At 38.7% G+C, this 26,832-nt stretch overlaps 1 protein-coding gene across 2 annotated transcripts in view; it reads right to left on the reverse strand.

Moving 5' to 3' along the window:
- Window positions 1-943: 943 nt before the first annotated feature.
- The window catches only part of SLC15A1 (solute carrier family 15 member 1), a 50,452-nt gene continuing 24,563 nt past the window's right edge, over window positions 944-26,832 (reverse strand). For both annotated transcript variants that reach the window (XM_061626567.1, XM_061626568.1), the window contains 15 exons: window positions 26,703-26,785; window positions 26,046-26,132; window positions 24,237-24,326; window positions 23,338-23,382; window positions 22,089-22,121; window positions 21,897-21,985; window positions 20,563-20,644; window positions 17,456-17,581; window positions 16,540-16,686; window positions 15,048-15,097; window positions 13,408-13,515; window positions 6,012-6,105; window positions 4,832-4,978; window positions 3,692-3,799; window positions 944-1,747 (listed from right to left, as the gene is read on the reverse strand). In XM_061626567.1, the coding sequence (XP_061482551.1) occupies window positions 1,556-1,747; window positions 3,692-3,799; window positions 4,832-4,978; window positions 6,012-6,105; window positions 13,408-13,515; window positions 15,048-15,097; window positions 16,540-16,686; window positions 17,456-17,581; window positions 20,563-20,644; window positions 21,897-21,985; window positions 22,089-22,121; window positions 23,338-23,382; window positions 24,237-24,326; window positions 26,046-26,132; window positions 26,703-26,785 (1,481 nt within the window). In that variant the 3' untranslated portion in view covers window positions 944-1,555. The remainder of the gene's footprint in view (window positions 1,748-3,691; window positions 3,800-4,831; window positions 4,979-6,011; window positions 6,106-13,407; window positions 13,516-15,047; window positions 15,098-16,539; window positions 16,687-17,455; window positions 17,582-20,562; window positions 20,645-21,896; window positions 21,986-22,088; window positions 22,122-23,337; window positions 23,383-24,236; window positions 24,327-26,045; window positions 26,133-26,702; window positions 26,786-26,832) is intronic.

A 26,832-nucleotide genomic window follows, 5' to 3' on the forward strand; every position in this document is an offset into this window, starting at 1 on the left:
TCTACATCCACAAAAAGGAGGGGGCTCACCTTAGTCCATCAATTGCCAATCCACATGCCACTGGTCGGCAGGGCCAGAAGCAAAAGTAGGTTGAGCAACCAGTGTGGTGTAGTGGATAAGGTGTCAGACTATGACCTGGGAGACCAGGGTTTGAATCCCCACATAGCCATGAAGCTCACTGGGTGACCTTGGGCCAGTCACTGCCCCTCAGCCTCAGAGGAAGGCAATGGTAAACACCCTCTGAATACCGCTTACCATGAAAACCCTATTCATAGGATCGCCCTAAGTCAGAATCGACTTGAAGGCAGTCCATTTCCTTTTCATTGTAGGCTAGTTTCTATCCACACTCATACACCCCTCTCTATCTTCCATCAAGATAAGCAAGAGGCATCATTTCAGCACTCAAAATATACATTCCAGCTAGGCAAAGGTATTCAGGGTACAAAGCAAGGCCAGAGACAGGTGTGGATAGGGTGTGGCCTGGAGAGGGTTATGAACGCCTGATAGATAAGTTTCCTACCCCTGGAGTCAACTCATTGAAATCAATGGACTTAAATCAAATGAATTAATGTCAGTGGTTCTATTCCTGGTATGCTGTACATTAGTATATCTGCACAAGATACTGGTGTTTCCCAAAGCATGGGTATAAAAACATCCTATCCCAGGGGTTGTCAATGTGGCCCCCACAAGTACAGGTGTGCTTGCAGAATCCTTTCTGGTGTCCCCAAGATCCCCTCCCCGTCCTCCAAAATTAGACTTGAAAGTAGCATTCCATTGTAACCAATAGAATAGGTTGTGGTATGTGCCTGGTTGCAGTGATGTGGTGCCCTTGGGTCCAAAAAGGTTGGCAACCCCTGCCCTATCCTCATCATGGACAATAATGAATGGAAAGCCCAGCTCCCTTTTTCCTCTGAGAAAGTAAACTGAAACGCTAATTTTTGCTTTCCAAGTTTTATTTCAATCACCTTTGCTTCTTTCTGATGCAATTCTCTTTGTTCATCTCTACCCCAATGGGCACCTGAAGCTAGTTTTGGCAGTCCTCTGGCAGAAAATAGAGGAAGAGGTATCTAGTGCAATACGAGGGTCATGAACATTCAACTGGCTCAGATATGTGTTTACGGGAAAAGTACATACAGTATATAATACAATCATTGTTTGCAGGGCAGCATATCAAAGTGCCTCTAAAGCCCACTTGGGCCAATATGTTGCATGAGAGACACAAGTGCCTTGATCTGGGAGTACTTGCCTTCTTCTGTAGTATAAAATTAAAGTAGTTCTGTATAAAAATAATACTTTGAATGTCTTTTCATTGTGGCCAAGTGCAATTACGTTCAGATCCTTTTTTGAAGTGCAAATTCTGCTGAGAAAGAACTGGGTTTTTCTCATTTTCTTCACAAGAGAGCAGACTTCCAAATCTTCACCCTTGGGAGGGTGTGTGCATTTTGATGGTGCTCTTTATCCCTTCCCAGTGAGAGAGCGGCACTTAATGGTATCAGACTAGAGATACAGTTGTATGGATGACAGTTTATATTTTCATTCAACCTTTAGTATATGCTCACATCTGAGTCTGTATGACAGGTCCAGTTCCATTTTCATAAACTGCTTTTTCCTTTTCTCCCTTCTTTTCATCCTCTACCAGTTGAGCTTCAACCTCAGCTGGGTCCACATAGATGTAAAAATAGGCCATGATGGCAAAAATAACAGTAACTGCGACAAGTAAAGATGCAAACAGAACGTATTCTACCCACTGTAAAATAAGGAAAAACCCTTTTAGAAATGATTTTTGCATACCATGCTATTGCTAATAAGAACATAAAACCATAAAAAGGGTCCAAATGTGGCCACACCATAGATTTGTATACCGGCATTATGATATTGGCAGTTTTATTTTCAATAGCTTTCCTCTCCAGCACGGAATTGGCATTTTTCACAGCTGCCACACACTGAGACATCTTCATCGAGTTATCCACTATGACCCCAAGGTCTCATTCCTGACCTGTCACCGCCAGTTCATTTGTAGAAATTAAATTAAGATTTTTTTGCTCCAATATGCACTTGTTTAGATTGAATTGCATTTGCCATTTTACTGCCCATTCATTCAGTTTGGAGTGGTCCTCTTGGAGCTCTTGGCAACCCCTTTTGCTTTAACATCCCTGAACAATTTAATATCGACACCAAATTTAGCCGCCTCACTTCTCACTCCTAACTCTAGATCATTTATAAACAAATTAAAAAGGCCAGGTCCCAATATTGATCCCTGGGAGACCACCTACATCCCTTCTTTGGGAGAACTGTCCATTTATTCCTACTCTCTGCTTTCTGTTTCCTAGCCAGTTCCTGATCCACAAGAGGATCTCTCCTCTTATTCCATAACTGCTAAGCTTACTCAGGAATCTATGGTGAGGAACCTTGTCGAAAGCTTTTTGAAAGTCAAAGTACACTATGACCACTGGATCACCTCTATCTATATGTTTGCTGACACTCTCAAAGAACTCTAATACGTCAGTGAGACAGGGACCCCTGCAAAAGTCATGCTGGTTCTGCTTCAGCAAGGCTTATTCTTTTACATGCTTGCTTATTTTATCCTTAACAATATTATGCATCAATCCAAAAAGCAGAACATTTTTAGTAGAAGTCATTATATGGTTTTTAGCCTTGCTTCAGACATTACCACAGCAGCCATATGGTGCCCCTGGGAATCCACGTTGGCTAGTTAGCCATTTGGAGGAAGTACTACTCGCATGGTTCAGGCAAATTAATCCCAACCTTGTCTACTCAGAAGTCAGTCCTATTGAATTGAATGTTGCTCACTCTCAGGTAAACAAGGCTATAATTGTAGCTTTAGCCATGCTTTGGAAAAGCCCAATGGTCGAGACATGGAGCAAATTCCTTGCAATGCGCAAAGGCAGTGGATCAGGGACTGGGGCAATTTTGTAGGATTGTGACTGCTACTAAACACAGAAGTTCTGATATCTGGAAAACCTTATTGAGATACCCATTTTCTATTGGTTTAACAGACATTTTCTACAATATTATTACTACTACTACTATGGGGGCAACAAAATTGTGCTTTATTAAAAAAACAAAGTTCTGAGTCTCAGGGTTCCATGTTAACTACCACACCCTTTAGCTGAAGTTATATTTTGCAACCCATGTCACAATTACCACCATACAAAATTACTAGACCTTGTGAATTTCTCCCCAAATAACCATATGCTTTTGCACAAAAAATTAAATTCCAGATGTTGAGTGTGAATGCTCTCCAGTGACTTATTTCCCCCAAATAGGGTACACAATCTACTGTTTATATACACATACACTTACCAAGAAGAACAAGAGTAAGCCTCACTGAACATAGTGGGATTTATTAAACGTGTATAGAATTGGGGCTGTTAAAGTCTAAGTCCTAGGCCTCTAATGGCTTAACAAAACCTATACCAAAGGTTCTAACAATTAAAACTAACATTAGGGATCAGTATGCAAAGTTGCATTTGTTTCTTGCCACACATCATATTGACGTCTTTGCATGTTCTGTATTCTAAAAAAAACTACAACTCTGCCAACGTAGCTGTATTTTATGCCACTTATCTTTGATTGTTCTTCTCATACCATAGTGTTCACCAATATATATCTGTATATAGAACTTACAGCACTAACGTTATTACAAAGTTTTATCATAGATTAACTTTACCTGTTCAGTAATTTTTGAAGCTCCAGCTATAATAAGAACAATGATATTGCCCACAGCCACAGTCAACAGCCACCCAGCTTGCAACACAGACTTCATGTTTGCAGGTGCCTACAGAAACAAGATATTTAATTGCTTTGCACATTGTTTTGAAATACAGTATCAGATATTTGATTTACAATTTATAATTTGTTTTCCAAGGGCCAAATGTGTCTTTAGCAATCATACCATGGGGTTGTATCCAACTAAATCCTACTCAGAGCAGACCAACTGAAATTAATGGGCATAAGTTAGTAATGTTCATTAAGTTCAATGGGTCTACTCTGAGTAGGACTAACATTGACTTCAACCCATGGTTACCAAAGAGGGGGGAAAGGCTCAGGGGGTAGTTTCCCATTTACTCATTAGGACCACAGTGTGGTGTGGCGGGTGTAACACTTTCCTTCCCCACTGTAGTGCCAACAAAAATCACACACTCCCAGAACTGCTGCATTGGCACCAATGGGAGCTTCCCTTACCAGGGCAGATACCATCCACACATTGGGGAAGGGTACTGGGATTGCAGTCGGCATGAAAAATATCAGGGCCACCCCAAAAGACAACTATTAATTTTTTTTACAAAATTATTTTTATTGTATTTATAAGAAGTATGCAATATAATAATTTTGGTGCGATTGCTATATGCATTTAGTATCACATCAGTTTGGCCCTCCTAATGATCAGAAAATTCCTAGCTCATAACAACAGTGGGGGGATAATGATTCTGGAACAGAGTAGGATTTGTTGTTATCATCCAACTTATACAAAAATGCAAAACAGCATAGCTTGCCTTTACTGGATCACATGGCCTAAACTGGATCGATTTCTACTGGATCACATGTCTTTACTACATGGCAAGCATTTTATACAGCACTGTGCATACCAGAAGAGATTCATAATGAGGACACCAATGAAAAATATTAATGTGAATTTGTAGAACTATGCCACAGTCAATGGCTTAGAATCAATCCAACATAGATGCTACAAGCCCACTTCCAAATCCTACTGTCAGTCTTTCCTTGGGAGTAGTCTAAATGCTCTTTACTTTATCAACATCTCAAGATTACCACTGCAACTGAGACCTCTGTGAAGCAAGTCAGCTACCTGTGAGTATGAAAACGATAGTCCAGTGACCGAGAAGACAACTTCAGCACAAGTAATAATGAAATACTGAGGAATTTGCCAAGCCATACTGATTGTGTTGGGCTGAATATCTTCAACATATGTGAGGCTTAATCCATCGCTGGCACACTGAAAGGAAAGCCAAATTACATTAATCCACACAGTGCTTTTGCACTTTAAAAAGCCAACACAAATTAAAAATAGATTTCTTCTCTGACTGTTAAACATGCTCATGATGGATTGTAAACCCTGAAGTTAAACACATTTAAAAACAAGTAACTGCCAAAAAACTGCTCTTTTTCAGCATGACACAATGTTTTTAAGTGCTTCAAATTAAACAGTAACAAGTAAATCAACAGCAGCAACAAAATAATCTCAAATGCACCTGTCTGGAGATTCCTGATAGTTACAGATCTTCACTCTGCACACACACAGAGCTTCCATGTCACCAAGACTCCCCATTCACTTCAACAGCAGAAACAATGGAATGCCTGAAGGAACATATTATTCTCTGCTACAGTGAATGGGAAAGCCTGCTCACGTAAAGGGATTCATAAGCAGAAAAGAGCACAGCACATATACATGGATATGGACAGAGTGTGGAATTTTTACATTATTGCTACTAGAGACATTTAAGTCTTCAATAGATAGTGATCATCCATGTATATTTTAATTTGAAACCAAAAGCCTTTGAATCATAAAGTTGGTTATTTATTTTAAGTTGTCCTAATTGCATTTACTTGTGACTTCCATCATCAGCTATACTAGCACTTCAGTCCTAATATTTTATGAAGGCACATCTACTTATAACAGCAGTACATCTCTAGCCCAAAGCTTTGGTGACTTTGTTAAGTGACTGTACGATGTTTAATATATATTAGGACTGGGGAACCTGTGACTCTCCAGATGCTGTTGAACTCCAATTCCTATCAGCCCCAGCCAGGATAGCCAACGGTCAGGGATAACAGGAGTTGCAGTCAAGCAACTTCTGAAGGGGCACAGGCTCATATATATTAAGGTAGCAAGACACAATAAGGCTAAAATATTATAATTCATGTATAATGATGTGCTACTGTTACCTAAAACATTTATTCCACTACCAGTGGTGCTTCAATATTTTTAAATCATACTGTATGTAAAACTATTCTGCAAAACAACTTACCTCCTCTATTATAATAGTATAAGCGCTGCCATATCCAAATACCATAGAGTTGTTTTTGCATTCATGAAGATTGCTGGTAACTGTAATTTTTTTTCTGGGGTAAAAAAGAGAGGAAAAATGAACTTGATCTACAAAAACTAGATAATTTAATTCATGTAAATTAAGCTAAATTAGAAAGAATGGATAGTATTAAAAGCAGAAGCATGAACAGTATTTGTTCACGTTATGATCATTACCCACAAACTCGAGATGCATGTGCAGTTGAAGTTAACAGGTTAATCCTAATCCTACAGTTTTTTTGTGGCAGGAAATTTGGAACGGAGGTTTTCTGACAATTCTCCCAGTGCATCATCATATACTGAAGGTACTAATGATCAAAGTGAATTATATTATTCTATAATGTTTTAACAATAGAAATACCCCAATTAATGCATGTTTCCTTAATGGCTTACTCACCATGAACTAGTAGACTCTAGAACAGAAGTGCAGAACCTTTTGGGCCCAGTGAGCCAGATCATTGTCTCCCACATCCTGCAAGCCAACTTTGACAAGTGGGCGGGACTACCCAGCCATCAGTCATAATGAGTGGTCCTGTCAAAGTTTGTCTGCAGGGGTGGGGGAAGTTAAGAACCAAGTTGCAGCTGGTTTCTGATCCTGGCAGAAAGCAGAATTGAAGTCCCCACACATTGGCTGATGCACTGCTTAGTTTGGGTGCGCAATAGAATTCCCTGTGAGGAACTTTCTCACACACCCAAACCTTTGAGTAAGCAAGATTGAACTCCTCCTGCTCATCAACTGGTGCGTGGGAAGTTCGGTCCTGCTTTCTGCCAGCATCAGCTGCGCAAACAATTCATCTGGCCGCGTCTCCACCTGCTCCACACCAACATTACAGGTGATGTCAGGTGTGGGAACGGTGGGTGTGATTTGGGGGAAATGACCTTGCAGGCCAAATAAGAAGGCCTGGTAGGCCAAATTTTGCACATGGGCCAGAGGCTCCCTAAGGCTTGCTCTGGAAAAATAGCACTTCACTCAACTCAGGAGAATTAAATGGCCGATCATCTTACTTTTCCAAACAAAATACTTTCCCCACCCCCACAATCTTCAAAAACTCTGCTAGCTTTCAACCCCAAGGTTTTCTGTGCTCACAGTATACATCAGTTTTTTATGCCATATGACTGTGGTCATTGCAGATAGTAGAGTTGTAAAAGAATAAAATTAAAATAATTTTATTAGCCTATTTCTTTTTGTCATTAATGTTAATATTTGTTTCAGCACTTATCCATCAAAAGTACATTCATTTCTCACATTCGGATCTTTTCTCTCTTTTTAAAAACTGACTTTTTGTTCTGCCTGTGGTGACAACAGAAGTCTTCTGGCCGCTACCATTTTATTTGCTCATAAAGTCCTGGACTTTACATTGTTCCAGGGCATGGTGCAGATGATGGCAGCATCATTTCGTGTGCTGACATCTTATTAGTCCGCAATGTGTGTATTTCTCCACCATAAGACTAATAGAAGTTTGAGGGGGCTATTTAGATCAGGAAAAGGGTGCAGGGCAAGAAGGGCTAAAGACATCATATCCAGCATCAGTGTTTCAATCAAATTCAGAGCCCAGTGGCTTTATTAGGGTAAAAATCAACTCATCTGGAAACAGGGATGGCCTGTCTATATAGGCAAACAAGGCGGTCACCAAGGATGCCATGTTAAGGGGGGGCGCCAAATGCAAGAAAAAATTACAAATAAAATAAATATGTCATTATTTCAATTATATGAAGTACTAATGAGATCATTCTGTCAGAGCAAACATTTCTGATTGACTGATGGAGTGATCACCCCTCTGCTCCTACCATGTGCTGTGGGGCCAATTTGGGGGGGGGTGCAACGGGAGGAGCAGGGAATCCATGTTCCACTAGCAGGAATCCTTGCAATGGCTCATGTTAGTGGGATATTTAGCTGAATCTGTCATTATTTCAATTCCTGTGCACATACAAAGGGAGTATGAATTATAATTATAATAAATAAGGTGGTCCATAAAATAAAGAGAGCCATTGTGACGTAGTGGTTAAGGTGCTGGACTATGACCTGGGAGACCAGGGTTCGAATCTCCACGCAGCCATGAAGCTCACTGGGTGACCTTTGGCCAGTCACCACCTCTCAGCCTCAGAGGAAGGTAATGGTAAACCACCTCTGAATACTACTTACCATGAAAACCCATAGGGTCGCCATAAGTCAGAATTGACTTAAAGGCAGTTCAATTCATTTATTCATAAAATAAAAGTGTTAATCAGGGCCTTTGGGGGGTTCAGAGGGCAATTTTCCCAGGCTTCACATATTGGGGGGGTTCACACATGGAGGGGGCCACATTAACATTGCCACATTGTTGCCAATTCTTTCCTTTCTAACTTGAGCACCATAAATCTAACAGGGGAAAAATCACAAAACAAACTGTACTGGTGGTAATGTCCTCTTGTTATGATAGCATGAGCAAGATGGTTGCAACCACAGACAGGGCTAATAATTGCAACCCAGCCCAACTATAGTCAGACTTTAAAAAAATTATTATATATATTTCTCACCTTTTTTCCTTTAAGAAACCCAAGGCGACTTACACGATCCTCCTCCTCTCTGTTTTATCCTCACAATAACCTGTGAGGTAGGTTAGGCTGAGAGTCAGTGACTAGCCTAAATTAACCCAGTGAACTTCATGGCTGAGCAGGGACTAGAATCTGGATTTCCCCAGTCCAGCACTCGACCCACTGCACCATTGACCCCACATACATAACAGGCCCAGGTTCCTCATTGTAGAGCCTAAAGGCACCAGTGTGGTCTGCTCCCTTCATTGTACAATTATAAATTAGAATGGCCACCAGCTTTTCGTAACTCCCACTGACAGTTCTCTTAGACCCTCTACCATTATAGTTGGTCACAGAACCAGATATGGACACCACAGAGCTTGGAAAAGTTACTTTTTTTGAACTACAACTCCCATCAGTCCCAGCCAGCATGGCCACTGGATTGGGCTGATGGGAGTTGTAGTTCAAAAAAGTAACTTTTCCAAGCTCTGGGACACCACCAGCAGAGAGAAGGAACAGTTAAAACTGCTCCCTTTCTTCTCCAATGAGATCACTGATCAGAACTGAGAGATGACTTAAGAAACATTCCACTCCTGAAAAGTAGTGAAATTTGTTTGTGAAAATAAACTCATAGACAGTTTTCCAGACAGTTTTGGATTCTTTTAACTTTACCAGTTTCCATAGCTAGTGGTGAACATAGTTTCTCAAAGTTAAAATTGATAAAAACATATCTGCACCCAACAATGGTATAAGAGAGGCTTGTTGGACTTACCACAATGTCAGTAAAACATGAAATAGTTGGAAAACTGGATCTAAAAGAACTAGTGACTGAATTTTCAAAACTTAAAGCAAGAAAGATAATGTTTTAAGAGCACAGAGTGTATTTGATTCCAAGAATTTTGTAATTACAAGTTAAAGTTCATTGAAGAGTTTTCTTAGATCTTTCTATATTGGATGAGGTGGTAATGGCAGTTAAAGCAGGATGGTATAATGGATGGTTTTGGATTTGTAATAGTAAAAATTATAATATTTTAATGCATTTTTTGGAAATTGGATTGAAATATCATCCAGCTGTTGCGTACAAATCAATTCTGAAAATTTTATTTGATCTTGGAAACATTGGCTGGACAGACGGATGGTGGACAAACTGAATAATTATGCCTCTGTTAAAATAAACACACTTTAAAACTATTAAACTGAATAGAGGGGCAAAATATTTCCCAGTTCACCAAAAACCTCAGCCTAGACCTGCCCTTGGGGTTTGGGGGTGGAAATGCCGATTGCATGGTTCACCTAGGGTGCCAGCTGCTGGCAGCAAATCTAGAGCTGCCTCATCTGGAGATCCAGGTTGTGGACACACTAGTCACTTCAAAAGCAATGAAAATGGTTTTTCTGGCTGTGTTTTGAAGTGACTCTGCCCTTTGCTGGCCACACTTCCCTTCCCTACTGCTAACTTCAGACCTTTCAGGACTGCCCACAGCAAAGTCTTGGGCCAAGCACTGTCTCTGCCTGAGTCTGAAACAAAGCATTCCCATTGGTGACACCTGGAAGACAATTACCAATCAGTTGTGAAATTTGCCTGAAGCTAATTTTTTAAAAAAACACTCAAGCTGATCCGATTTTAGAGTAATAAGGGGCAGAGCTTGACTAGCGTCATGTGCCCGCAGTTTTAGAAAAGAGGAGACACACTGGAACCAGCACAACAGTAAGTGTGTCCCTACCCCCACTCACAGATTTCCTGCCTATTCGGATGCACACCTTAACGTGGTGAGGAGGTTTGAGTGTGTTGAAGAAGCTAAGAGCAATGCCGTCAGGAGTCTAGACCAAGAGGCTAGACTCCAAGCAGGGGCACCCAAGGGGGAATGGTCAAAGCTGAAACACCAGACTATGGTGCATCCAAACTCAGAGGAAGGCAATGGTAAACCACCTCTGAATATCTCTTACCACAAAAACCCTATTAACAGAGTATCCAAAATGCAACACGAGATAGTGCTGGAAGATGAGACCCCCAGGTCAGAAGGCACTCACCGAGCTACTGGGGAAGAACAAAGGACAAGTACGAGTAGCGCTGTGACTAATGACGCAGCTGGGCCAAAGCCGAAAGGAAGCCCAGAGGCTGATGCGCACAGATGCGAAAGGAGAGTCTGGAGTTGTACGATGCACACAATAGGAACATGGAATGTGAGAAGCATGAACCAGGGAAAGTTAGAAATTGTCAAGCAAGAAATGGAACGCATCAACATTACAATACTTGGTGTAAGCAAACTAAAATGGACGGGAATGGGACATTTGCAATCAGGCAACTACAAAATATTTCATGCAGGAAATGAGAAATTAAGAAGAAATGAGGTTGCTTTAATAGTGAGAAGTGATGTAGCAAGAGCAATTAGAAGCTACAACGCAAGGTCTGAGTGAGTGATATCAATGAGATTAAATGGGAAACCTATCAACATAACCATCATCCAAGTCTATGCTCTACACAGAAGAAGAGGAATTGGAGAGATTTTACGCAGAAGTACAGGAAGATATTGATCACACACCAAAACAAGATGTGCTGATAATCATGGGGGATTGGAATGCAAAAGCAGGGAACAGAGAAGAATTAGGAATTGTGGGGAAATGGGGCCTTGGAGACAGAAACAAAGCAGGAGAAAGACTTACTGAATTCTGTGAAGCCAATAATTTGTTTTTTGCAAACACATTTTATGAACAACTGAAAAGACTACTGTACACGTGGACATCACCAAATGGTCAATATAGGAATCAAATTGATTATATAATTGGTAGCAGAAGATGGAGAAGTTCCATACTTTCTGCAAAAACAAGACCAGGAGCAGACTGCGGTATAGATCATGAACTGGTTGTATCGAAAACCAGAGTAAAGCTAAAGAAGACCAACAAAGCAATCATAATGCCAAAATACAATTTAAATAACATCCCAGAAGCATATAAAGATCAAATAAGGAACAGGTTTGAGGCTTTAAACTTAGTTGACAGAGAACCAGAAGAACTATGGAATGAAGTCAGAGACGTTATCAGAGAAGAATGCAAAAAGACAATACCTCTAGTTAAAAAGAGATAAAGACCTCAATGGATGACTGAAGAAACTCTTAAAATGGTTAAAGAGAGAAGGAAAGCAAAAGCAAAAGGAGATAGAAACACGGTCAGAACCCTAAATGCAACAATACAGCGACTAGTACGTAGGGACTACAATAGTTACTGTATAGAAATAGAAGAGGACAACAAAAAGGGTAGAACAAGAGCCCTGTTCCAAAAGATTAGAGAAATAAAAGGGAAATTTAAACCAAGAGTAGGGATGTTGAATAATCAACAGGGCAACACACTAACTGACCGAGATGAAATAAAAGGAAGATGGAAGCAATACACTGAAGAACTCTATAAAAGAGATGCCAGGATGATAGATTCATTCACAGAGGAACCATATGATGAAGAACCAGAAATTTTAGAATGCGAGGTGAAAGCTGCTCTTAAAATACTTGGAAGAAATAAATCACCGGGAATAGAGTTGCTACAAGCTACTGAGACTGAATCAGTCCAAATTTTGAGTAAAATCTGTCAAGAAATATTGAAAACTAAACAATGGCCCACAGACTGGAAGCGTTCCAATTGAAAAGGGTGTGAGACAGGGGTGTATTTTATCACCCTATTTATTTAATCTATATGCAGAACATATCATTCTGAAAGTGGGATTGGACCAAGATGAAGGAGGTATGAAAATTGGAGTGAGAAATATCAATAATTTAAGATATGCAGACGATACCATACTTCTAGCACAAACCAGTACCAATTTAAAACGAATGCTGATGAAAGTTAAAGAGGAAAGCACAAAAGCAGGACAACAGCTGAACGTCAAAAAAACTAAAGTAAAGACAACAGAAGATTTATGCAACTTTACAGTTGACAATGAGGACATTGAACTTGTCAAGGATTATCAATACCTTGGCACAATCATTAACCAAAATGGAGACAATAGTCAAGAAATCAGAAGAAGGCTAGGACTGGGGAGGGCAGCTGTGAGAGAACTAGAAAAGGTCCTCAAATGTAAAGATGTATCACTGAACATTAAAGTCAGGATCATTCAGACCATGGTATTTCCGATCTCTATGTATGGGTGTGAAAGTTGGACAGTGAAAAAAGCAGATAAGAGAAAAATCAACTCATTTGAAATGTGGTGTTGGAGAAGAGCTTTGCGGATACCATGGACTGCAAAAAAGACAAATAATTGGGTGTTAGAACAAATTAAACCAGAACTATCACTAGAAGCTAAAATGATGAAACTGAGGTTATCATACTTTGGACACATAATGAGAAGACATGATTCATTAGAAAAGATAATAATGCGTGGAAAAACAGACGGAAGTAGAAAAAGAGGAAGGCCAAACAAGAGATGGATTGACTCCATAAAGGAAGCCACAGACCTGAACTTACAAGATCTAAACGGGGTGGTTCATGACAGACGCTCTTGGAGGTCACTGATTCATAGGGTCGCCATAAGTCGTAGTCGACTTGGAGGCACATAACAACAACAATTGAAGCAAAAGCCACCAGGGTGTCCTGGAGCACCTTAAAGACATACACATTTGTTGAAATATAAGCTTTTATGGACTAGTGCCCACTTCATCAGATGAATGTTGACACTGAGACAAATAATTGCACTAAGACAATTATTTGTTTTATAATTGTAACTATATTCTCTATTTTCATAATTGTATAGTATATTGTTGTAACCTGCCCTGGGATCTTATGGTGAAAGGTGTGTAAAAAACAATAAATCACACACACGCACATACAATAATACTTACTCCCCTCTTTGGAAAGCTGTGTAGTTTGTTGCAGACAAATACGTCACTTCTCCAAATGCAACACCATCCATAGTGATATTAATAACTGAATCCATGTTGTTTATGAACCTTTCAAAACAGGATATAAATGTTACATTTTTAAAAGAGCACTATATATTAGTTACAAATGGAAATATTGGATGAAAAGTTATTCTACTTAAATTAAATTAATCTTTAGTCTTAGTTGTACTGTTTTTGTTCCACCTTAAGTGAAGTCTGGACTCTCTGGTTTATATTAGATTTCACCATGGGGAAGAAGATCAAGAAGCTGTAAACCGCCCAGAGAGCTTTGGCTATGGGGCGGTATATAAATATAATAAATAAATAAATAAATAAAGCTTAGGCCTCAATTTTATTTCTTTTTGGATATATAGGATTGGATTCAGAGGAAGTTAGTAATGCAATCCTAATCATGTCTACTCAGAAGTAAATCATATTGAATTCAGTGGGACTTACTCCTAAATTAGGATTGCAATCCTGATTAGGACTGCGCTGTCAGTCTCATTGGAATCAATGGAGCTTAAGTTAGTTAAGTTAACTTGCCCCATTGAATGGAATTGGACTGCCTTCAAGTCGATCTCGATTTATGGTGACCCTATGAATAGGGATTTCATGGTAAGCGGTATTTAGAGGGGGTTTACCATTGCCTCCCTCTGAGGCTAGTCCTCCCCAGCTGGCTAGGGCCTACTGAATGGAACTAAAGTGAGACTAACTTCTTCTTGATCCATCTACAGTGTTATGTACCTGCAACGGGCACCATGTAGTTATGCCTGCAGTTTTCACTTATATTATGAAAAAGACTCCAAGATATTAAAACATTTGCCAGAGCTATCTGCTTATCTGATACCAGACAAAGAATAAATATATTAAAGACTCTACCATCTTTCAGTGTTGGCCATTTGACATTTCAATTATTATGATCTTTTTCCATTAATACCCTATTCTGTGTACTTCAGAGAAACCTAGGTGTGCATAGTTTTGCTGCAGTTATAAGATGACCAAGGAGAATGCTCTGACAGAACATCCTCAAGGTGCCTAGTGGGAGGATTTTGGGATGATGCATTTTATCTTTCTTCAACACTGGTATTTTATGTTTCCTGTTACACATAGGCAATGCTGACAATGCCTTATTTAGCGCTCATTCTCCCAAGTATAGTTAAGAAATATTTTAAAATATTTATATAAGCAGAAAGCTCAATTTCCCTGCTTCATTTTTTTTTTAACAACCGTTATATCTTGTGACTTTTTTGTTATTTATGCAATTTGAAATGCCATCATTCAACCTGCAACAAAAATTATAATTCATGCATGCCTGCTGCCAAAAAGTTCAGCCCTCTCCCTGCCCCCTTCCCTCATATATCATCTGGGGATACTCAATACATGACACCACACCACACCAAATTGTCCTGTACCCATAAATAGCCAGCAATTCAATGGAGTGGAAGGGGGGTTGGCGGCATAGAGGAACTCAAGGCAAAATGTCTTATGCATTGAGTATCACTAGAAATTAAGGGGCAGAAAATGGCACCTGGCTATTTCAGTGACAAGGCTCCGTTTCCCTCTGAAAAGCCAATGTCTAAATAAAAATAAAAATATATTACCTGATCTCATTGTTTCCTTGATCTGGTTTTTTTGTGATGCCATCCATAAGCTGAAAGCACAGACAGTTTATGTTAGTTGAGCCCATGTCTGTGTATAAGATCTCTAGCACACGTGCCTATATCATAATGCCATTCTTTAATTGAATGCATTGCAAAAATAATAATTAAGCATTCATCAACAGTTTCTGTTCCAGATGTGCCACTTTGGATCAATGCACCCACAATGCTTCCAATTACTTCATGCTTATGCAATTGAAAATGGGGTGTATTCTTCCTTGTAAAATACAGGCAAAGAGAGAGATCCACATGATCCTATGGCCCCTGGGATGCCCTTTCATGGACCATAGCATCAGTGGTGCAGGTAGGAAAGTTTAGATCCTCAATTTAATGGTCTCAAGAGGCCCTCTTTAGATAGCCATGTGTCTATCAATTAATTGTGAAGCACACAATTACCATTTCCCTTCTCACCACCACTGTAATTCCATGCTTTACAAATGCTTCTATGTTCCTGACATGTTAGAAAGGGGGGGAAATTGCTAACCCTGATTTTAAAAAAGAAAAAAAATATTCTGATAGTGTGCAGTTTCATGTTTTAAACTCATTTCAATCATAGCACCGTCATGACAACAGGAATAAAATGGGTTTTGTTTATACTACCATCATTTTAAACACATTTACTTGGGAATAATCACCATTGTATTACAAAAAAGGGTAATATCTTTAAAAGAAAAATAATAAAATGAGCAGCAGTAACCAGGTACATGCCCAGATTGTCATCTCCCGACTATAAAATGTTTACAAAAAAATAAGAAGAAAAGGTTGCTATGTCAGGACTATGTCAGTTCCTGTGGGCTGCATGGCATGCCCATGCTAGCCCAAATGCAGACACTGGGCCTGTTTGCCCTGTCCCCATAATTTGCTACTCCCAGAGTGGTCATGGGAGGGGACCTTGGGCTTTAGGGCACTGGACTTCAGTCATAAAGTCGAGCCCTGATTGCACCCCTGCATAGAACTGCATGCCAAGTGTTAACCTCAGTCAAGATCAACCGAATGCTCTCTTAACAAGGATTTGAAGCTATCTGTAAGCATTGGTGAAAAGCAAACCTTGGTTAGCCTTAACCATTATTAATATCAGTGAAGCAACTGGTCAGGACTGGAGTGCTAGTAGTTTATCAGTTTCTCTCAGGCAACTTACAGAATATAGTTTTTCCAGAAAGCTGGCGGAAGTAGTACAATTGAGCTATTGTTACCTGAACATACATACCCAGATTGTTAGCATTGCCCTGTGATCTTTGATCAAACATTTTTTCATGTTTTAAAAATGTCCATGCATATTCACAGCAAGTAACAACAGTGTTATACCGTAACGTGCCTATAATCTGTACTATCCCTAAAGAGGAAGCATCCACCTGGTATTGGATTTCCTGATTTTTATTTTTACATATAACAGAAACTAGGAAGCTGGCTTCTGAACTAGCCTTTATACATTTACCAGTTCAGCATGTATCCCAGCTCTATTTGTTATCTGAAGAGTGTGACGTTCTTTTCCCACATAAAGAAATGATTTCCTTAGAGTTGCATTCCCGTAGTGTATATATATATCGTTTAACTCTGCTGTTTCAAAGGGGATGTAGTCTGTCTGTAAATAAAGACAAAATACAGGGAAACAGTTGGCATTGCTTTCATACACCTAAGAACTTTTTTTATTAAACTCTACTTGCTTCTAATATTACACCTTGCAACAATTACAGCTACACATAATGAATGTAAAGTTTAAAGAGTGTTTGTTTCTCTCCCTCCCTCCCCACAGAGGGTACCAGACTGACACTGATGCTCCCATTTCCTTCTTTTCACAACATTTAAAAATGGAGGATAACAGCATTTATTGTAATCCAACTGAGAAAGACCTACAAGAAACCAAAAATAATATTCTGGGATGTAACAGAAGCCCCAGCTCAAGGATGTGAGAAATTATGCTCCATTTAGGATTTCTATACAAATCATCACATTTTAAGAAGAACAAAACAATTCAGAGCAACTTTATATAACAATATGGGTGGTTAAGGACCTTGAAATCAGGTCATAATAAAATGGGGAGGCTCAGAGTAAAAAAAAAGTGAGGTTTCAGGGAAATGGCAACAATCTATAAATATCTGAGTAGCAACACAAAAGATAGCAAATTAGTTAGTGAAGCTGTCCCAAGGACCCTATTGGGCATTAATGTGGCGTCTAAATAGAATTCAATGTACTATTTCCACTTATACAGCATTTTTTGACTATTTAAACCTCAAACAATCCACTAACGATGACACTAAGACATGAATAAATAAAATTGTTCTTTCCCAAGATTGCAGGATGTACATGCAATAGATTCAAAATAAGACATGTAACTAATTCTCAAAACTTACTGCAATCAAAGAACCCACATCAACAGCCTTCCCGGTACCGTTAAAACGAATTGATGCATTATTGTTTCCCAGATTTATTACTTTGATTTGGGAATGGCCTGCAACAGGAAAAACTGGAAGAGTTTTCTGTGCGGGAAGGAAAACACATAAAACACTTTTTATTAGCACCTCTCTCCTCAGGGCAAAACTACACATCAAAAGAGGGGCAGGGTTCCCAAGCTTTTGTTTCACATATAATACTAATATGGAAGGAGACACATTTGTAGGTGGCATTTAAACCTTCTCATGTATACTGATACTTCCCTGAAAACTCCCTGGGTCTTTTAAATAGTTTTTTCTCCTCTCAGCTGGGCTCCAAAACCAAGTTAGTCCATCTCAGGATAGGCTGTATGGCTGTATTGCAGGGGAGGATCGGTAGGTGGGCGAAAGGAATGCTTAACCCATTCTGCTTTCCCCAGATTCTCCTCTGCAAGTGCTGCCCTACTCACACATGTCCATTATCTCAGCAGAACATACTTAGGGTGACGGGGAAATACATGTTAATAACAGATTGCTATTAATGCAGAAAGAGACACAATTGTAGTATGTGAACACTGTTATCAATGTAAGTTTTACATTTTAATTCTAAACACATTGAAGTTCTGTGTGTAAATACATCCACAGATCTACTTATAGTCAGCGCTGGATTAACCATTAAACTGGATTAACCATTAAGCAAAATAAGCACGTGCTTAGGATACCAAGGGAAGGGGAGCACCACAGAGTTTTTTCTTCTAGCTATCATGCCCTTAACTCTCAACTCTTTCACTGCCACATTCGACTTTAGTTGAATTTTTTGTAATTCTCCTTATCTGCCATGTTCGACTTTAATCTGAATTGTTAAAAAAAGTTTTCTTTGGTATGGTGGGTGACAAAAGTTTAAAAGTTTGAAGGTGTCAGACATAGACCTAGAGTTCAGTATGTTTGACTGTCTTACCAACATTTTTCTACATGAATTTCAGTGTTTTTCTAATCATTATAAATAAATATATATTGCCTTGCGTATATTTTTAACATTAATAGTCACAAATTGCACGGCTGAGCATTCATTTTCTCAGCTCAAGCATATTAAAAATCCCAACAGAACAACTATGCGACAAGACAGGCTGGATGCCTTGTCTCTGCTAAGTATAGGAGCGGATTTGTTACGCCAGATTAGTTTTGAGGACTTGATCAAAGACTTTGCAAATAAAAGATCTAGGAGAAAACTTTTTAAAGTATAAATAAAGTTATAAGTAGGCAACAATGCCAATAAGCATTATTTTGCATCTTTTGATCCATGTATGCTGAAATGCTATGTATCTTCAAGGTTAGAAAGTGTTAGGTTTGGAAATAATATGGATTTGGTATAAAGAAGATGTCGGTTTATTTCCTGGTGACCTGTCCCTAAACATTCCAGTGGCTGAGTGAATAAAAGCCTGATTAAACTGGACATGTGCCTTCCTCCTATTTTTCTGTGCATATCTATATTTTATGTTTCATATAATGTTGCTAGTTGTATCACAAAAGAATGCCCATACTTCATTTACATAGTTGTAGACCTTGACATGCAGACCCCTACCAATGTAGAAGATAAAACCTGAGTGTTATTCTTAGTTTAATGATCCCCCTTGTAACTGAACCTCCCCTGCTCCTATCTGTCTTTCGTTCCCCTGACTCTGAGCGCTTATCTCAAGGTCGTAGAAACTATGCAAGCCTATGTCTGAAAGAAGGCAAGATGTTCCTGGCTTTTGTTATCTTTAGCACCCCTCTTTTCATATCTAAGATATTACTTTGTCTAGCAATGTTTTTCTGTTACTTTGTGACGTCTGCTCCCCATTTCTGTAACCATTGGGAAAACTATATAATCTACTGCATTTCAATAAACGGGGTTCCCACTTCTGAAAGGCAACTTGCTTGCAGGTCTTGGGACCCCTTTGCAAAGGTAATAGTGTGTGTGTGTGTTATTTCCTGGCCTCTGACAATAGGTTCTTGCTCTCAACTCCACACCTTCCTGGGTGTATGTGACCTGAGTAGACAGTGACAGCTTGCGTGTTGGGTTTGGACCTAACAAAAGCAATAGAATAAAAGATGTTTTGTTTTGTACAAATAATGATATTTCTCCACTAGAATATCTTTTAAAAAAATTGTCCACCAACATTAATTTCTGTAGAAAGAGGATTTTCAAATTTGAAAAGTATGCTCTCGAGATCACATAATTTCAGTAGAGATAATATCAGATCTTATTTTGCCTTATAATCTTTGGGAGGGTGATTAAAAATAATTTTCAATACATTTTTGTATTTGCATTTTTTCCCTTATAGCAAATTTATTAAGAAATGCATAAAACAGTGTTGAAAATTTGCATTTTTTCTGTTGCCCTAGTTATAAGTAAATAATTTGCTTATATTGCTTACTGCTATTTAGTGTTAATAAAATTTAAAAAAACAGTTTTTATTTAATATAGTTGTGGGGTCTGGTCTGGAAGAAAACTGAATTTTCAGTCTCTTATTTCACCTTCAGCACTTATTGAGTCTTAATGTCTTGTCAGTTAAGCAATGGAAGGGCCGAGGGGGGCACCATTGTTGGGCTGTGCTTAGGGCATCAGTTGGCCTTAATCCAGCCCTGCTTACAGTAATTGTTCCAACAGTAAGCCAATGACAGAAGTCAACTTTAGGCCGCAGGCCTAAATCCCATTGAAATTAAGGTGGGACTTGCTTACAAAGAAACAGTCATGGGATTGGACTACTAGAAATTGTTTGCTCATGGAAATTTGGAGAAAACCTTGCAGTGACCCCAGTACTATGAGCTTAATATTCTAAACTCTGTGATAGGAAGATATAAAATACTATATGGACTATGAAGATATGAAGCTGCCTTAAGAAAGATCACTGGTCCATTGGTCAGTATTTTGACAGGCAGTGACTCCACAGAGGTCTTCCAAGAGATTCCTTTAACTGGATAAACTAGTGATGCAAAGGGGGGACATCTGAATGCAAAGCATGTTCTCTACCACTAAATTGTGGCTGTTCCTTATCAGACCAATTTATAAAGCTAAATAAGAAGGCCTTGGCAGAATTTTTACTTACATCTATTTCCACTTGCACCACAGCAGCAACAACAAAAGCCAAAGCTGCCAGCAACATGCCAACTGTCATCTTCCTCAGAGGCCTGGTGCAAAAGAAGCAAACAGATCTTTAGGAACATGCTTGACCTGAGACAGGGATGGGGAACCTATAACACTCCAAATATCCTTGGACTACAACTCCCATCATCCCTGTCCATTGGCCATGTTGGATGAGGCCATGGGAATTGTAGACGAGCATCTGGATAGCCACATGTTCCCTACTACCCCCAACTTAAAATGATCAACTGTTATTAAATATACTGTTACTTTGAGGTCTTTGAAAATGATTACAGTTGTCCCGTTACACATTGTAAATTAGCCTTGTTAAGTATCTTAGCAGCATTCTCCATTAGTCTATGGGGAAAAGTATTTCTTGAAAAGACATCACTTGTTTATTATATCATATATATTATATTATAAATAAAATAAAATAAATAGTATATCACTCTTTTCGTATTACCATGGATTTTATAATATCTGAAACAACACTCATTACTAGGTTAAATTCCTAGGGCAGCCACATTGTTCATCGTATTTAACTATAACCCTAAAGGCAGGTTCAAAGCTCACTCAGGCCACTTTCAGAACAACATCTTCCCAATTGGCCCATAGAACAAGTACTCTAACCTTAGCTCTTGGTCCTTAACACTGAAGTTACATTTTTCCAGTTACCTAAGAGCTGGGGGGGGGGGAATTTCCTAGAAAAGAACTTGAGAAATTTTTAGTTTGGAGGTCCTCTTAAACTGTGGCATAATTTCAGGGCTCCAATGAGAATATGTTGCAAAACACACACACCTACACACAAATATTGTGAAGAATATCAGGCATAATTGTGGATCCAACTCGCTATGTTTTAATTTACTTGAAGGTTTCCTTTACACCTTCCCCTTTGGAGTTCAATTTGCACATTAAAATATTTTTTATGCTGATCCCACATACTCTAATATGTTTTCCCCACCACGATCTACAGGTATACCCCGCTTTAACGTTCGCAATGGGATCAGAGAGTATACTTTAAGCGAAAATGAACTTTAAGCGAAGCAATTGTCTTCACTTGTACTGCATGCAATCACCACTAGATGGCAGTGGCATCATGCCAATAAAGTGTACGTTATTGCGAAGCGCGCGAATGTTCAGTGGGGTATGTGGTCGTATGGAGCATGTACGTTATAGCAAGGCGACGTTAAGTGGGGTATGCCTGTAATGTGTTGATTTTCAATGTTGTACACACCAGAAGTGAATGTAAATGGTAAGCAGAAATCTCAAGCAGCTTCCAAAAACCTACATTTGACTTACGTGAAATTTAAGCGACATTTCTTAATTAGAGGATAAATGCCAGCATCTACAACTGGGACCATTATAACAATGAGGATTGGGTTTACAGTCTGTTGAGAAGGAGAAAAAAACACAAGAAAGTTAAGAACTTTCAAACAACATTAAAAGCATTTTGGAAATAGCTGAAAACATGAATGTAGAAGCTTACTGCACCTGCATCTGGTCTGGCTGAATCTGAACAAGGCCCTAGAGAAAAAAAAAGAGAGATGTGTCTTTTACTTTTAATATATTTATAAGTTGAAACTTTAAATATGATTGCCTAATCGAGTCATGGGTATCCATGCATGTACAGCTCAGCTGGATCAGAAGGGCAATAGCACTTTCCCATGCAACTGCTATACTTCAGAGACCTACTTCCTTTGATTCTGGAAATGGTATATAGCCATCATGACCTGTTAATAACCTAAGGCTGCAATTCAGTACATGTCTACTCAGATGTAAGCTCCATTGGGTTCTATGGGATTTACTCTTGCGTAAGTGTGTATTGGATTACAGCCTTATTCTCCATGACTTTGCTAATCCTCTTTTAAAGCCATCTAAATTGGTGGTCCATCATCATGTCTTGTGCAGTGAATTCTGTAGTTGGATTACAGATTTTTTTTTATCTCCCACCATTTAGCTTCATTGGATGACCTTGAGTTCTAGTACAATTAGAGATAAAAGCCTCTCTGTTTTCTCCATACCATGCATAATTTCAGTATCATGTCCAGGGATGGATGAGAATTTTGATTCAGTTCATATTTCAAGCAGAATTTATCAAATTCACACTTTCTGAAACAATATGAGAACCAAAACACAACCATCCTTCGAAATTCACATTTATTAGAATTTTGGGATGCAGTTTGCCAACTAAACAATATTTACAAAAATGCAGATATTAGGGGAAAGAAATGAATAGAGTGAAAATAACATGCAAAAAGGCATGAAATGATGAGAAATGGCTTGCAAAAATGTGTATCTTTGTCAAAACTACCTACAAATGTGTTTATTTGGAGAAATTTGCACTAAAATGGTAGAGAATTTTCATGAGGATTTAAAAAAAATTGCAGATTGCTGCAGAAATGTACAAAACTTGAATTGAACACTGGAAAAATGAGAAACTGAGAGAACTGAGATTGAGAGATCTTTTCATCCCTAATCATGTCCCTCCACCCCATTTACTTTTATTTCCTAAATTAAAAAGCTCTAAATATTCTAACTTTTACTTATGGGGATGTTACTCCAATTCCTTGATCATGTTGGCTTCCCTTTTCTGCATCCAAGGAGGCTTGTGCACAAATATCACTTGATGGAAGTATGGACATGTCATATGTGTTTTCAATGGGATGCATAGTTATTCAGACATAAAAACCAAGATCTGCTGAAAGTTCAATCGGGTCCATATGTTTAAGAAATAACTTACAAAATCTCCATCCATTGTTGTGGCTTGCAATGTCCATCGTGATCCCTTTGAAACAAAACATTGGAAACTTCTAAACAAGTAATTGTAATTAGTCCTCAGGACACAGGAGATGTCTGCAGAGTATCAAAAGTATTTGCTTTACTAATGCACTTTGCATCAATGTTGTAAAGAACAACAGGTAAGAAAATGAATAAATGCCAAAGACTGTCAAAAAGCAAGAAAAGAAGTGTTTGCTAGCCTATAGGTATACTGAAAATAAAAATAGCACTCAACAAATAAGCTCTAAGCTGAAGGAAACATACATAAGTGGAAAAAATCAGCTGTGCCTTCTCTCACACATAATCATGTATGTTATATTAGTGGACACATTATTTATTTATTTACAAGTAAGGTTGTTCTGTGAGCTAAAGCAAATAAATATAATATTGAAAAGTATTAAAAGATAAAGAGTGTACATCTAACAGTACATCCTGAGTAGGGTTGTCAGGCTGAGGGCCTGAGAATGATTCTGTATCTTTAAGAGAAGAGAAAATTTAGCCAAGTGCAGGTTTTCTTGCAACACTGTAATGGGAAAAACCACAAGGTGAAATTCTTCCTTCCCCCTGCACAACTTTTAAAGATACAGAAGACCTCTTGGTTGCCAGGCCCAGCCTGCAAGACGTCTTCTGTATCTTTAAAAGTTGTGCAGGGAGAAGGGAGAATTTCAACTTGTGCTTTTTCCCATTACAGTGTTGCAAGAAAACCGGCACTTGGCTAAATTTTCTCTTCTCTTAAAGATACAGAATCATTCTCAGGCCCTGACCCTGGCAACCCTAATCCTGAGTTAGATGATGATGGGTTGGGATAAGAACTTTATAAAAACCTGAAGAAATAATTAAAAATTCCCTTCCCTAAAATACCTGCTGATCAAATAGTGCCCAAAACATGGGGAGAGGAATATAAAGGAACAGCACTTTCAAGACCATCTTAGTCTGGACAATAAGTCGTTTCTGTAACAAAAGAACAATAAAAATAATTCAATTCTATCTTTTACAATGAGAAAGATTTCCACATACTGTATAGATTAAAGTAGGTAACAACAGTCTCCCCATCCTCCAGAAATACCAGCTACCAACTCAAAAGGTTAGAAAGGTGTGAGTAGGAAAGTAGCGGCAGAAAAGCTGCACAAAGTGGCTCTCCTGTAACACTAGATTACACTATAATTAAAACTATTTAGAATACAGGGAAAGAATGGCACAGGGTAAACATTATGTCAAGTAAGACTAAGTGTAGAGACTCAGCCTAGGTAGAACCCAAATGTGCCATAATTAGAAGGCTAATGAGACAACGTATTACAGAACTGAGAAATAGAGTATGGGAAGCACATTTCTAATTAAGGGCAATTTATACCACACATAACTTAGGCTGCACAAGGAGCAGACTACTAGATCTATTTCAGAAGCAAGAGTACTCTTATCTGCCAAAGATTTGATCAATAAATTAAACATCAGATCACCATTCCAGACTGGGCAAACTTGACAGCAAACGCACAACTGTGTCAATTGTATTTATTGATCCTGATCCTTAGTGACTCACTAAATATAGGGCATAGGAAGCTGCCTTATACCGTTTCAGACTACTGGTCCATCTTGCTCAGGATTGTCTGCACTGAGTGGCAGCAGCTCTTGAGGATTTCAGGCAGGATTCTTTCCCAGCCCTGCCTGGAGATCCTGGGGATTGGACCTGGAACCTTCTGAATGCAAAGCAGATGCTCTACACTGAGTCACACCCCTTCCCACCACCCTTTGGATATGAGTAAAGCTCTGCGTATTTCTGCAATTTATACAAAATACTGACAGAGGAAGTAATATTGCTCAGAGATAATGTCTCAGATCCCAAGTGATGTGTACACACAGGACTTTCTTTCTTAATCTGACACTATGTTCAGCACTTATTTAAATGTCTGAAGTCTGTGGATCCAAATCTTATGTTATGGTTTTTGCCTTTCCAACTATCTGTAAAAATCTGGCTGCCTATTAGCTACCGGGCCAAGTTCAAGGTTCTAGTTTTGATGTACAAACCCTATGCAGTTTGGGACTGGGATACCTAAAAGACCATCTTATCCCTTATATACCCAGTCAGTCTCTGTGCTCTGCAGGTGAGGGCCTCCTGCTGATACCATCTTATCAGGAAGTCTGATCCACACAATATAGGAAATGGACCTTTAGTGTTGTGGCACCGACACTTTGGAATTCCCTCCCCTTAAATATTAGACTGGCACCACCTCTGTTATCTTTTCGGCACCTATTGAAGACCTTCCTCTTTCAACAAGCCTTTTAAGCAGAGTCTGTATCTGTCCTGGAACTGCTTTTAAAGTTATATTTAAAAAACAACTTTAAAAACGTCTTTAAGATGTTTTGTTTTAATATGTTTTGAAGTCTTTTGTTTTTGAGATGTTTTAGAGTGCTTTTGGTGTTTTTGTCTGCTGCTTTGGACTCCTTTTGGGAGGAAGGGCAGGATATAAATAAATAAATAAATAAATAAATATCTGTATGATCTACTGGACTTGGAAGTGAGAGATTTGTAGATGGATGTAAGACATCCAAAGTCGTGGAAAATGGAATGCTTTAAACTTTGCATTGACCTACTCTAGCTAAGTTCAGAGGCAAATATGTCATAAAAGGGACCAAGTCTTTAAGATCTCTGAACAGACAAATAACACAACTTACATTATACTTCTCACTAGCCCAGTCCAACCAGTGCTCCCTCTTGGGAAATTGTTTGCTACGATGTCTGAATCTGTTTCCAACAGCAAACTGCAAAGAAACCATTTTGCAAATAGTTAACAATGTTTCCCCCCAAAAAAATTATATTCACATACTCTTGTGGAAAGACACACATTTTCCAGTTGACTAAAATGCAAAAAGACGTGTAAACAGAAACACTGCCAACTGAATATGACAGCTGTCATCATTGTCCTCCTGCTTGCCACTTCCCTTTTAAAAGGTTTTATTGTAAACTGTTTTAAGTATTTCAGGTGAAAGCTGGTTTATGATTAAAGTTGTTGCATTTTAAATGCAAATATTATTTTGTTGTTCACACAGTTGAATCAGCATAGCCTCTGAAATCTCTCTATTTCTGTGCATTATATGACTAAAAGTAGGTGCCTATGATAGCTGCTTATTTTTTAAAATATCACTTTTATGGTGTTCCAGACTAGATATTCCTTACAGTTCCAAAGAGACTTTTAGGGAGAACCTAGAAGAATAATACAAACTTTGTCAAAGGGAATGCTATTAAAAAATCCATTATTAGGGCAATACCTAATTTTGTGACATTTAACAGTTGTCCTTGAAAATGTTAGTCTCAAATTATATATTGCTTACCGCAATGCATTTAGCGACTTGGACCATTATGTTGCCTTGAGGTTCAACTTTTTTGTACATTATACTTCCAGCTACAAAGACAACTGCAGAGAGAAATAAAGAACACTAAGATTTGTTGAAACTGTAGCAA

Source organism: Rhineura floridana, chromosome 5, assembly GCF_030035675.1.
Source record: "Rhineura floridana isolate rRhiFlo1 chromosome 5, rRhiFlo1.hap2, whole genome shotgun sequence".
In the NCBI taxonomy this organism is placed as follows: domain Eukaryota; kingdom Metazoa; phylum Chordata; class Lepidosauria; order Squamata; family Rhineuridae; genus Rhineura; species Rhineura floridana.